Here is a 13,813-nt window from a genome sequence, read left to right on the forward strand (position 1 = left end):
GGAACCGTCTAGTGCATTCGAAATCCCAGTCCTTTTGAAGCTTTTGTAGACTAGTTCAGGTGGTATAAGATCCCAACTCTTCTTCACCCACGAGCATAACAAGTCCAAGGGTGGACGCCTGATATTTCCGGCGGGCGTCAATTGCTGATCGCCGCTCATCATCCACTCGTTGTAAAATCGACGTAAGTGGTCTTTAAAGGGTTTATTAACACATACGTCTAGTGGCTGCAAAGCAGATGTTAGGCCACCAGGAATGACTATCTGTCGTGTCTTATTTGTAGTGAGAATTTGCTTCACTTCGTTCACGAGGTGACCTCGGAAACTATCTAAAACAAGCAGAGCTGGTTGTTTTAGTAGTGCACCAGGTCTTCTATTCCACACAGTTTTAACCCAGTCCAGCATGAGTTCTACGTCCATCCAACCCTTTGGTTGCACTCGTACATGAATTCCACGGGGAAACTGTATATTCTTAGGCATCGTTTTCCTCTTGAAAATGATGTAAGGCGGCAACTTTCTCCCGTCAGCTGTAATGGCTAGCATTGCCGTGCATCACAACTTCTCACTACCGCCGGTTTTCATTAATACACTCCCGTAATCCTTTTAGCGCAATAGTGCTGTTGCGAGGCATATCAAAAAAGACTGGAGTCCAATCGGCATTACCGATTTGAGAAAGCAAGTACGAAGTTCCCTTGCGCAAACGTATGACAAATCGGTGAAAATTTACAATCTTGTCCGTGTAATCAGCAGGCAACTTTTGGCTTGGTGTTGTTCTCCTTCGCACTGACAGATTGTGTCGTTGCATGAACCCCTTAATCCACCCACGAGTCGCCTTAAACTGAGTTACCGGTATGTTGTGTTTGCGCGCTACCCCCTGTCCCTTAATTTGTAACATTTCATATGATACACTGCAGCCATTGTTACGTATTTCACTGACGTACCTAAACACTTCTTCGTCAATTATAGGAAACTTCCCTGTTTTAGGACCTCTAAACGCGCGTCTAGAAGGGTTTGTGCTTTTTAGCTTGTTTTTTTACTTTCCGCCAGTCACTCACCAACTTTTCACTCACAGAAAATTTTCTTTCTGCAGCTCTGTTCCCGTGCTGTTCAGCGAAGGCAATTACGCTTAGCTTGAAGCCCGCAGAATAGTTTCTATATTTACCCACAATCGCTTATAAATGCTTCACACGTTAATGTTTTGCGATATAAATGACTTTCCGTAATTGTTCACTATTAAAACAAATTATTTCTGCAAACACCCAAAACACAAATTAAAAACTTAAATTCTCACGCACACATGTCTACAGTAATCACGTAAATCTGAAACAAATAAATGCATCTGTGATCTGTCCATTCCAGAGCAACCAATACTGTTAGGCAGCAAGGAAGCATGCAACAATTTATCAGTTTAGCTCGTTGGTTGCGACACACTACTGCGCTTGCGCAAAGCTCGCAAACCGGAGCTCTAGCTAGCGCGGTGTAAATCTACTGTATAGTTGACTGTATTCCGAGACGTCAGTAACAAACATTCATTTTTTTCAATTTCTTTTAAACATACGGTAATTAGCTTAATATTTCTTCCCAGTTATTGATGATTTTACATTACATTACTGACGAGTTTATAAAATAAAACTTTAATAGCATTGGATAATAATTATCTTGACTGCTTGGATAAAAGTTTTCATCCCATGCCCGGACACTTATGACGTAGTAGTAAGATAAGAGTCTAGCGATGACAACTGAGACATCGTAAATAATTCGGCTGAATAATTCCGTGGAAATCTGCGTTATCGTCTTGGATTTCACTTCGTGCGCAATAACACAGGAGCCGGCCCCATGGTGTAGGGGTAGCGTGCTTGCCTCTTACACGGAGGCCTCGGGTTCAATTCACGGCCGGGTCAGGGAATTTTACCTGTATCTGAGGGCTGGTTCGAGGTCCATTCAACCTACCTAGCCGGTATTTCCTGGCGACGTTGCCGATAAGCGATAACTTACAGCCTTACGTATTTCAAATGGGAACTCATAATATGCAGGTGGTGAATAAATAGTACACTGTCTCGCGACCACGTTGTCAAACTGCCGATAGTCTACCGGTAAGCCATGCGTCGTACATATACCGGTATTATTTATTTATACGTTGTGCAACATGTCGCAAACAAGATTGTGTTGCCAAATTGCCCATAAACCATACACGTATTTAAATTGCGCATTCATGTGCAACTTACTTTGCAGTTCCATTTACCTTTTAACCAGATTAGTGAACAAAATTTGGACGTGCAACGATTATGTAATTAAAGGTTTAAAGTCCGATTTTTGTATTGAAAATAAAGGATGCGATGATTACGCGGTGGCGACGATTATGCCGTGAAATACGGTAAGTAGGAAATCTAAACAAATTGTTTTAAACATTTACAGTAGCCTACGAGATGAGAATCCGCTGTGGACTGTGGAAGACATGGTGAAAAAGACTGCGCAGTTGACCAGTGTTTCTGCGTACAGTGTTTACGCTGCTCGGTGGAATTTAAACTCCACGGAAAATCCAAGCAAAAGGTTGACCGGCATCCAAAGGGAAGAGAGTTCATGTGTCAATATTCTGATTTTTTTTTTAGTGGCGTTCGGAGAAAAGTGCAATTTTTTTTCTTAAGAACGAAATTCTGACTGTCAAGAAAGTGACAACCGCAGTAAATAGGGAGACCGAGTTACCTGATTTCAGTGAGAGTACAATTCGGAGGTTGATGACGGACTTAGAATTTATCTCTAAGAGGCGGAACGGAGCTTCAGCTTTGCTGGAACGAGCGAGCAGATTTAAGTCAGTGGCGTCACAAGTAGGCGGGCATTAGTTCCATTGTGGAGTTTTATCTCCCGTATGCAGTTATCAGACTGTGCTTCATAAATAAGCTTCTGATAAGTTCACCTGCATACACCCCAGCGTCAGTGGGTAGGGTCTGACACATCCCACTCTGAAGAGTCTAGTGTCAGACCTAAGACGAAACGCTGGTTAATAGAGCAAACGCCGGAAAAGCCATCCATCTAATTTTTGATCTGATTTTTGATATGCTCTATTGGTGGAAAAGAATCTAATTCCCTTCATGGGAACTTAGAATTTCCATTTTCAAGTGTATAATTGTTACTCAGACAAAAACATTAGCTAGAATACTCTTACAATTACTTCCAGTGACACACATCACATTTAAAAGAAGGATAATATAACTAATATTACAGCACTAATTAATACTAATTAAGATTTAATATAACACTCAAACCAATTATTAGAAGATGATATTTCACTTGGGATCTAATAAATTGAATAACATGATTTACAACATAGACACTAATTTTTCTTTTTAAATTTCTTCGTATCTATCAAATTATTTTGAGAAGTACAGTGTTACATGACAAAGTAAAATTAGCTTCTGGCATACTAAAACCATCAACGTGGAAAACCTGCAACCTGTTTTCCAGTCAATGACCGGGTCAGGGATGGGATGAATGAAGCCCCCAACTTGCGGCGAGGATATGAATTGTGCTGGCTGCCGAGGCCTGTTGCACTCCTCTGGGGCAATGATTAATGACTGACAGATGAAATGAAATGATAATGGAGTGTGTTGCTGGAATGAAAGATGACAGGGAAAACCAGAGTACCCGGAGGAAAACCTGCCCTGCCTCCGCTCTGTCCAGCACAAATCTCACATGGAGTGAACGGGATTTGAATCACGGTATCCAGCGGTGAGAGGCCGGCGCGCTGCCGCCTGAGCCACGGAGGCTCACTAAATCTATCAACGTATGGATGAATATTATTGTAAAGCCTCATTGCTCTTTTAATTCAGGAGTTCTTATGAATTTCAGTCTTAGCCTTTGAAAGGAAGAAGGTATTTCTAGGATGACTTACTTTCTATGGTGCATAGAGAATGATTGCAACATATATGAGTAATCAATTTTATAATTAATTATTTTATACAAGAAAGTTAAATCTTCACAATTTTGCATGTGGTGCAAGGTATTCACACCATGTTCTTTGAGGATAAAATGAAACCAGATGTTCTATTTAAGAAACTGAGTAGGATATAATACAAGAATCCATGAGTTCCTTGTCATTTTGCACATTTCATAACACTACTTGCCAGGTACATACTTTGTGGGTTCCCTACAAATGCTTGAACTTAGTTTGAAGAGAAAAGCACCCACAGTCTGTTTTACATAAAGTCTGCATTAAATGAGACATCACGCCATGATGAAGACACATGCAATTTTACTTAAGCTTACCTGATTCCACACTTGGGATACTTGGCTTTGAATTTGGAGTAGTAACTGGGCCAGTTGTTTTCTTAACTGGGGCAGCAGTTGCCATTGCTGATGGGCGAGCAGGTTGAGGTGGCAAAGTATGACTTGCAACAGGAGCTGGTTTAGTAGTAGCTACAATAGATAAATATTCATCATGATACATCACATGCAAACAGAATTTATTATGAATAAATTCTAAATTAACTCTAATTCAGACCAGAATTGATTCCAGCATGAAAACTGAATCATTAAACTATGGGTATATAACAACCTACACAACAAAAAATGAAAACATTCTTTTAGAAGGGCAAACAGTTTTACAGTCAAATGAGAAAAAAGAAAAACAGCATTTCAGCATTAAAGAATGATTCTTCAAATATTATTGAAAATGATGGTTCTTTCTGTTCTACAAACTTACAGTAAATGTAGAATTTACATACAAAGGAAACTATAAAATTATGTAGCCTGAAATTCTCTACAATTCTTAGTTCGTAGGAAGCACAGCATCTCAGTAATGTCTGATTAAACTATTGATTGATTAATATTTCCATTGTCCGGCCCCGCGGTGTAGGGGACAATGCGTCTGCCTGTCACCGGGAGCCCTGGGTTCGATTCGCGGTTGGGTCAGGGGTTTTTAATCATAAATGATTAATATCCCTGGTCTGGGGACTGGGTAATTGTGTCGTCCTTAACGTTCCTTTCCTCATATTCAACACACTACACTTCCGCAATTCCAATTACATGCAGGTTCATATCATATGGTACAAGTAGTGGCAAAAGATCTCTTAGAGGTCGACACCACGAACAAATATAATTAAAACAAGAAAAAAAAATCCATTTAAAGGGTATTAAAGTAATAACTTAATTAGCAAATTTAATATATTTCTTGACAAAACATTCAATTAATAACATAGTTAAGTCAAAGATATTACATTATTACATATTCACTAGTCACTATTTAAAAAAAAATAGTTGTCAGAAGTTTATGAACACATCTATAGAAAGAAAAAATATGGTGTGAAGACAAATATAAAGTACACTTTTTCATCAACTGGGATAATACCCATATTAAAAGTCTATACATTTATCAACCCTTTGAGGGTTGGGTTTTCGAAGCAATGACGTACCCCACAATTTAGGTTTTTTTAACGCTCATAAGTAAACCCCGTTATAAATTAATGCAGAGGTACATAATGCATCATATTTTAAAAAATGGCTGTCGTGCATGAAAACAATGAAAAATCACAAAATTACACAATCTTCAGGATTAATAATGTGTTTTTTCTTTGGCGTGGTATTTTACAAACTGTGGCAGTGGACACAGATACTGTTACAATCTTTACACTAATATATGGTCATTTGGTTTCCCATTTGGGATGATTCTGCCATTTTGGGGTAGGGAACTATTATCATTGAAATGAAAGAACCGTAGAATTGATTTATAATGATTACTGGATAATGTTTGTATGGATAAGAATTACCACAGGGAAATCTACAACGTGAAAGTCCTGAGAGGGACAGATACCAGATCAGATCATTACTTGATAAAAATAAAAATTAAATTCACCCCCTTGACAAAGAAAAAATGTCACACAAAAAAGAACTATGACCCCATAAACTGATAAATAACAAGGAATATGAAGAACGAACTAGGAATATAAAAATAACAGAAGATCTGGAGGAAATAATTCCTCAATTGAAACAAATAGCTGAACAAGTAGTCCCAATAAATTGAAGGAATAAACACCAATGGTGGAACAATGAATGTGATAAAACAATGGAAGATGGACACCAGTCAGAGTCAAAAATGAAAGAATCACACTTGGAACTCATAAAATAAAGAAATCTAACCCAAAAAATAATAAGGAGGGTTAAACGCCAATACCAGAAAGATATACTTCTAATGAGAGAAGCAATAATAGCGAGAAAACAAACTCAATAATGGAATACTACAAAATGTTTATAAGACAATTACAAAGATATGATCCTCCAACATTAATGTTAAAAGATAAAAATAGCAATAGAAAAAAAAATATAGAAATTTTAGCAGAAACATAAAAAAAAATTAAATTGTGAAGATCCCCCAGAACTATTTCAAATAAACACAGAAACTCCAATTAAAACAGCAGCAGAAAATATAAACCCACTCACAATCCATGAAGTCTACAAAGCTTTGAAAGAGCTCAAAAATACAAAGCAAGTGGAGAAGATCAAACATTTGCAGAACTTTGGAAATATGCAGCAGAACCAGTGAAAATATCATTACACCAACGCACAGTGAAAATACAGAACAAAGATGAACTACCAGAACATTGGACTACTATAATACATCCATTACACAAAAAAGGAGAAAATTCCAATCCAGACAACTATACAGGAATTTGCCTTTTCGATTGCACATATAAAGTCATGTCAAGAATTCTATACAATCATTGCAAAGATTAACTTGAACTGGAACTAGGAGAATACCAAGGAGGATCTAGCCCTTGGAGAAGCTGCCTGGAACAGATAATCACTGGAACAGATAATCAGCTTAAAATTAGTAATGGATGTCTATAAAAGAAAGCAAAAACAACAAGTCATATCTTTTGTAGACTTCAAAAAAGCTTATGATGAAGATAGTATGGAATTTCAGACTTCATCCCAAATTAATAAAATTGATGAAATTAACACTAACAAACACCAAATCCAAAGTAAAATTCAGAGGAGAAATATCTGAGCCGTTTACGATTAAAACAGGGAAGACAGGGACATGGTTTATCTCCATTACTTTTCAACTGTGCTCTATAATACATGGTTAGGGAATAGTACAAGGAAAACTATGAACATAAAAATTGGAACCAAGAAAGATAAAATAAACACTGCTTGGAATTCGTGGACAACCTAGCGTTACTAGCTAGTAACATTCAAGAAGTCAGAAATCACATAACAAGTCTACAAAATATAACACAAAAAATAGGACTCCAGATATCATTAGAAAAGACTCAGGTAATAGTAGCAGATCCACTAGTAATAAGCCACACAGTAAATAACGAGAAAGTACAAATAGTGAAAACACTTAAATACATAGGAGAAATTATAACATATAACTTGAATGAGAAACCTGCATGGCAAGAAAGAACTAATAAAATGATCAAAAAAATTAACATGGTCTACATACAATAAAAAATGTCTATTGATCAAAGCAAAATTAAAACATTAAAAGACAGTGGTTCAACCAGAGATGACATATGGAAGCAAAACTCTTTTTAAAGTCATTCAGAGAAACAGAATTGACAAAATCCTAAAAGTAGAGAGAAGAATACCTAGGACATGCATAAATAAAAAAATTTAAAAAAGATGGACAATGATGGATAGTGTCAAATGACGTTGTGTACAGAGAACTGGAGCCCATCCCAGATGCTATACGGAAGAAGAGGAACTCCTTTATTTGGTCACATTATGCCACCCAAAACCGGGTTACCAAGAAAAATTATAAACTCTGAAATCTGAAGCAACAAGTAGGATGGATTAAGGAAATTGATATGGAAGAACTAGAAATAACTCTGGACGATTTAGAAAACAAAACAAAAATTTAAAGAAACTGAAAAACATAAAAATAAGATTTAAACCAAAAATAGACAAACGACATACAATGAAAAGGGTATTTACAGATGAGGAATAAAAGGAAATATCAGAACGAATGAAAATGCTGGGCGATTTGGAAAGAAAGCCTATCAGAGAAGATGACCAGAAACTGACTGACTTAAGTGGTCCAATAAGGCCGGGAAAAAAAAAAAAAAAAAAGATTACAGAGCATAAGCCGAGAATATATAGGAGTGTGGACGAATGGATCAGTGTTTTGAGTTCATGATCCTCAGCATAATTCCTAAAAATTAACGCAGTTCTTTCACGATTTCATCAGTCCGTTTTTGTACTCAGGCTGAGAAAGGAGTTCCCGGATAATTATTTTCCACGAACTGTGCATGATACAAGTTTTGCACCTCTCTGCAGACGGTGGTTGTAATTCTTTTTAGTCACTCATTCTTTCACGCTTGATTACAGTATGATATTTTCAGGAAGTAAGTCGCCATAAACTTCTTTATCCGTATGGGAAAATTCAGTATCCTCACTTACAACTTTCGTCAAAATTTCGAACACTTTCTCACTATCTAGTACAACTGTGAGGGACCATGTTCATAAGCTAGCAGTTTATTTCCTAAAGCCATAGACATTCCTATACATAAACTAAGTTTACAGAACTTTCCATGAGGATACGAACAAGCGCAAGCTTCAGTAACGTAGCCAATAAATGGGGATAGCATATGTTTTTTAATCATGACTGAAAAACATAGAGAAGCAAAGATAGGACACACTCAGAAGTTTGACAACCAATTTATTGTGACGTCACTGCTGGAGAACATCCCGCAAGACGCAATATATTGCGCCGTGACCCGCACTGGGTTGAAAATCTTTTTAATGTCGGCTAAATATCTGGATGGTAAGTAATAAATATCATTGTACCGGAGATACACCTTCTCTGGCCAGTTAAACTGCATACCTTCCATAAGCCATCTATGTAATCTATCCTGAACTGATGTTATGCAAGATATTTGGGTTTTCAAATGTTAGATGTCTCTACCATAGGTTTAATTGCTCCATCTTGCGGGGTAAAATATAATTATTCCATAATGAAATTTGTAATTTTGAGGTTTGTCAACCTGGTTTTCAGGATTTTAAACTTCTTTTTATGTATTAAAGTTGTCTGTTCTTCTGCCACTTTCTTCTTCAATAGCTATCAACCAATCAGAAATTTAAAGTTAAAAATTTCATTGTTCCGTAATGAAGAATATTACAGTTAAAATTGAAATAATTGATAAACAGATTCAACCTATTCAATACAAAAGAATAAGAAATGTAGTAAATTACATTCCCATTTAATAATAAGTAGAAATGGTACCGGTTTCGACCCTAGTCCAGGTCATCGTCAATCGATTAAAACATGAAAAACAATGCATAGGAAAAGGAAAGGATTAAGTACACTCCAGATCAGTAGAAGAGGCGATATAAATGAACGGGGTAGACACTGTAAAACTCAGAAGAAGTAAAATGCAAGTCACTCAAAAGAAAACAGTGCGCAATTCTCTGAGCGGCAGCATGGCACACGCAGTAACTATGATCGGTGGAAAATTGTAAATAAAAATGTAAACAGGCTCTGGGATGGGTTAAGGCAATTGTTGAGGAATGTAAAAATAGGTTTCTACCTTTAAAGGTGGTAAGGAATGGTAAAGACCCACAAAGAGACTAAGAAGGAGGTTTAGACTGGAAAGAAACAGAGTTAGAAATGGCTGTGGAAGTAAGGAGAAATTGAAGGAACTTACTAGGAAATTGAATCTAGCAAAGAAGTCAGCTAAGGATAACATGATGGCAAGCACAATTGGCGGCCGTACAAATTTTAGTGAAAAATGGAAGAGTATGTATAGGTACTTTAAAGCAGAAACAGGTTCCAAGAAGGATTTTCCAGGAATCATTAATGAACAAGGGAAGTGTGTATGCGAGGATCTTCAAAAGGCAGAAGTATTCAGTCAGCAGTATATAAAGATTGTTGGTAACAAGGATAATGTCCAGATAGAGGAGGTGACTAATACTAAAGAAGTATTAAAATTTACTTATGACAGCAATGACATTTAAAGTAAGATAAAAATGTTGAAAACTAGAAAAGCAGCTGGAATTGATAAGGTTTCAGGGCATATACTAAAGACAATGTGTTGGGATATAGTACCATATCTGTTTGATTATTGTTTGCATGAAGGAACTATACCAAGTGAATGGAGAGTTGCTACAGTAGCCCCTGTGTATAAAAGAAAGGGTGATAAGACATAAAGCTGAAAATTACAGGTCAGTCAGTTTGACATGCAGTATTGCCATTCTTTCTGATTATATAAGACATGTTTGCAAAATTAATAAGTGGTTTGATAGAAGGCAGTTTGGGTTTAGGAAAGGTTATTCCACTGAAGTTCAACTTGTAGGATTCCATTACCCTGACCCCAAATACATATTGTCATTTTATGGTACAGTCAGAATATGGAAATACTGATGAGTTGCAATGTCATAATTTTATTGAGTTTCAGGATGGCCATTCTGACAGGAACACTTTTGGTGTTTTGTTGTTCATAATATTTTATCTTTTTCACCAAACAATCTTTGATCCCATAAGAGACAGCATTAAAATATTTCAAACTCACATACAGTGAGAAATCTGTGAACTTTATAACAGAAATGTAAGGAAAACACATTTATAATATGATTATGTGCATGTGAGTGTGCACATTTTTCTTTTACTTTTTTTAACAATCACATTCCAGTAGGTTCTTATGACAGCTGAACAAATGATTTGATCATCAACCAAAAAAAACCAAACCCCATGGCACTACAGCCCTTGAAGGGCCTTGGCCTACCAAGCGACCGCTGCTCAGCCCGAAGGCCTGCAGATTACGGGGTGTCGTGTAGTCAGCACGACAAATCCTCTCGGCCGTTATTCTTGGCTTTCTAGACTGGGGCTGCTATCTCACCATCAGATAGCTCCTCAATTCTAATCAAGTAGGCTGAGTGGACCTCGAACCAGCCCGCAGGTCCAGGTAAAAATCCCTGACCTGGCTGGGAATCGGACCCGGGGCCTCCGGGTGAGAAGCAGGCATGCTACCCCTACACCACGGGCCAGCTGATTTGATCATCAGAAACTTAAAATGACAGAAATAATAAAACACTTGAAAGGGAACAAAGTATTCTATCCTTGTTCCCTTTTAACATTCACAAAATTAAAATAATCAAATACCTGTGTCGGAGGTAGTAGGCTGTTTGGAATGCACAGCATTACTTGAAGTACCATTGGTTGCTGCAGTGGTCTTCCGTGTTTGATGTGCATTAGAAACTATGTGGCCAGCAGATGTCATTGTAAGAGTAGGTACAGGTCCTGATGCAGTTGTAGGAGGTACTGGCACATTGGACTGCTTCTGCAATGTAACATCAAATCATCTCTAAATTTTATTAGTAAAACTACATGGACAACATGAATTGAAGCATGCTAATAGTCCAAAAATATACATATTAAATCATGTAGAAATGTACAAAATTACACAAGTATGATAAAAATTGCACCTCCAGTGGATGCTGATGCTGTTCTCAATTGTTTGCAATACAGATGTTTATTGAAACTGAACTTCAATTGCAAGCATTATTTCTAAGGGTAGTTTATTTCTTTACTGAATTTACATATCTTTACTATTATCCATTTACTCTCTTCATTTCTAAATTTAAGGTACACAGTACCTTGGCTCAAGGGGACGAGATAAGAAGGCTGAGCGAAAGAAAGAAGCTGTGCGCATACTCCATCATGTACTGTATATGGCAGAAAACATTTGGTTTCTCCTAAGTGAGCGTAAATGACAATGTGCAGGAATGAGTACCTTCATTTAAAAAAAAACAACATTGTGATTTGCAGCGATTCAGAAAGGTTGTGAAATGATGCGAGAAAGGAAAGACCAGAAAATTACTTCTGCCACATTTAAATAAACTGTGCACTGGAGTGGTGAATTACTCGGGCAAGAGTCTACGATCAATTAAAATAATTGATGTTATACTCTTGATTAGGCTTTTAAATAAAACATCAGAACCACCAATTAATCAAATCTATTTTAATCCACAACTCATATACTGTAATGATCATCCTACCTGCATTCTGCAATGCCTTATCATCAGCACGGCAAAATCACATTTGCACCATCCACCATTTGATTGCTTCATTGAAAAACCTCCTCTTACTCTGGATCTGCTTTACGTCATACCAGCAATACTGCACCTACACATACACTAATTCATCACTTCTCACACTGCAGTCTACAGTGTTCTAGAACTATCCCCTGATTTCTTTCAATATCATCTTCTGCCTTGTGTATGGTGATCTAGAACATTTATGTTGACATTTGTGTGGTGATTGGTAATGACGTTTCTGATGCCTACTTTACCTGACCCCATATAACCAAGTGCTCAGCAATTAAAGTTTATTCACTTCTCTAGTGCTGTTCCAGTGAAAAGGAGTGGAGACTACATACTTTCTAATGCCAAAGTAAGCTCTGGTCATGAGTGCGAAAGCTTGAAATTTCCTTACTTACATGGACTTCAGCAGTACCTATAACCCTGATGTACTTTAGTTAGATGGTAACTTCACCATGCAATAGTTTTCTTTGGTCAATATATTCTGGCCTACTAAGTAAATATAACTTATAGGGGACAATGTGGTAAGACCAGAACAGGATTTTTCCAAATCTCTCTTGTCCCTTCCTCATTCGGTCATTGTAACATTCTTCTTCTTGTTTCGTATAGGCCAGCTAAGGACCACGACATTCAACTATTGCATTTTGGAATGGGCTTTGATGTTTGCCCAGTAGTTGCGCATCCTCAGGATGTGTTGCTCCTTCCTCTCCTTTGTCCAAAAGGCACCAGTCTTCTTTGTTGGTAGTCTGTCCTGGAACTTCTTATGTTTAAGCATCTTCCTGAGTGCTGTCCGATCCTTTAAGATTCCTTCTGTTATTCCCAGTTCCTGTAGATCTTTATCCACTTCAATCAACCATGGTGACTTGGTCTTCCCATTGTAACATTATTATTATTATTATTATAATAATATATATATATAATTCGCTGGGGCCATCAAGGACCACGTTAAGTCTTGTTGCATTTGACACTGAACTTGGCCTTCTTTAGAGCCCAAATTTCCCTCATTCTTTGCGAGTGGGCCTGCTTACGCTCCTCTGTTCAAGGGGCACCGTGTCTTCTCTTTGGTTGCTCGTCTCGGTTTAGCCCATTCGTCAATATTTTCTTGCAGAAGGGATCTCTGTTAAGGGCGTCTTCAGCAGAGATATGCAGCATTTGCAGGTCTTCTTTGGTATTTCTAAACCAGGGTATTGTGGTTTTAGGGTTTGAATAAAAAAAGTGAAAGATTTCTTTAGTTAACTTTCTTCTGTCCAGTCTTTTCAGATGACCGTAAAATCGTGCCCGTCTTTTTCTGATTGTGTCGGTAATTTTCTTTATTTTGCTGTAGACTTCCTTGTTGGATCTCTTTTGATGGATTCCATTTCTGTACTTTGATCCCAAGATTCCTCTCACAATTTTGCGTTCTCTTTTCTCCAGTTCTTCAAGGAGTCCTTTGTTGGCATTTAGAGACAGGGTTTCGGCTGCATATAGAACTACTGGCTTCAGAACTGTTTCATAGTGACGTATCTTGGTGTTTTGGGAAAGGCATTTTTTGTTGTAGATTGTGCGGGATGTTTGGTAGGCTATTTCCAGTTTGCGTACTCGCTCCTGAAGTGCTTCTTTGTCCAGTCCATTTTTCATGATGATCTCACTCAGGTATTTGAATTTGTCTACTCGGGTGATGTCCCCGTATTTTGTATGGAGTTTTGGTGGAACCTCTTTGATGTTAGTCATTACTTCTGTTTTCTCAAACGATATCTGCAAACCAGTTTGTTCGGCAATTTCCTTTAAAATTTCAACTTGAGCT

At 37.5% G+C, this 13,813-nt stretch overlaps 1 protein-coding gene across 3 annotated transcripts in view; it reads right to left on the minus strand.

Annotated features, from left to right (window-relative positions):
* LOC136866258 (bromodomain-containing protein 2) overlaps positions 1–13,813 on the minus strand; it is a 709,923-nt gene that overhangs the window by 126,335 nt on the left and 569,775 nt on the right. For all 3 annotated transcript variants that reach the window (XM_067143061.2, XM_067143058.2, XM_067143060.2), the window contains exons 20-21: positions 11,093–11,270; positions 4,261–4,410 (exon numbers count right to left, since the gene is read on the minus strand). In XM_067143061.2, the coding sequence (XP_066999162.2) occupies positions 4,261–4,410; positions 11,093–11,270 (328 nt within the window). The remainder of the gene's footprint in view (positions 1–4,260; positions 4,411–11,092; positions 11,271–13,813) is intronic.

Source organism: Anabrus simplex, chromosome 3 (genome assembly GCF_040414725.1).
Source record: "Anabrus simplex isolate iqAnaSimp1 chromosome 3, ASM4041472v1, whole genome shotgun sequence".
In the NCBI taxonomy this organism is placed as follows: domain Eukaryota; kingdom Metazoa; phylum Arthropoda; class Insecta; order Orthoptera; family Tettigoniidae; genus Anabrus; species Anabrus simplex.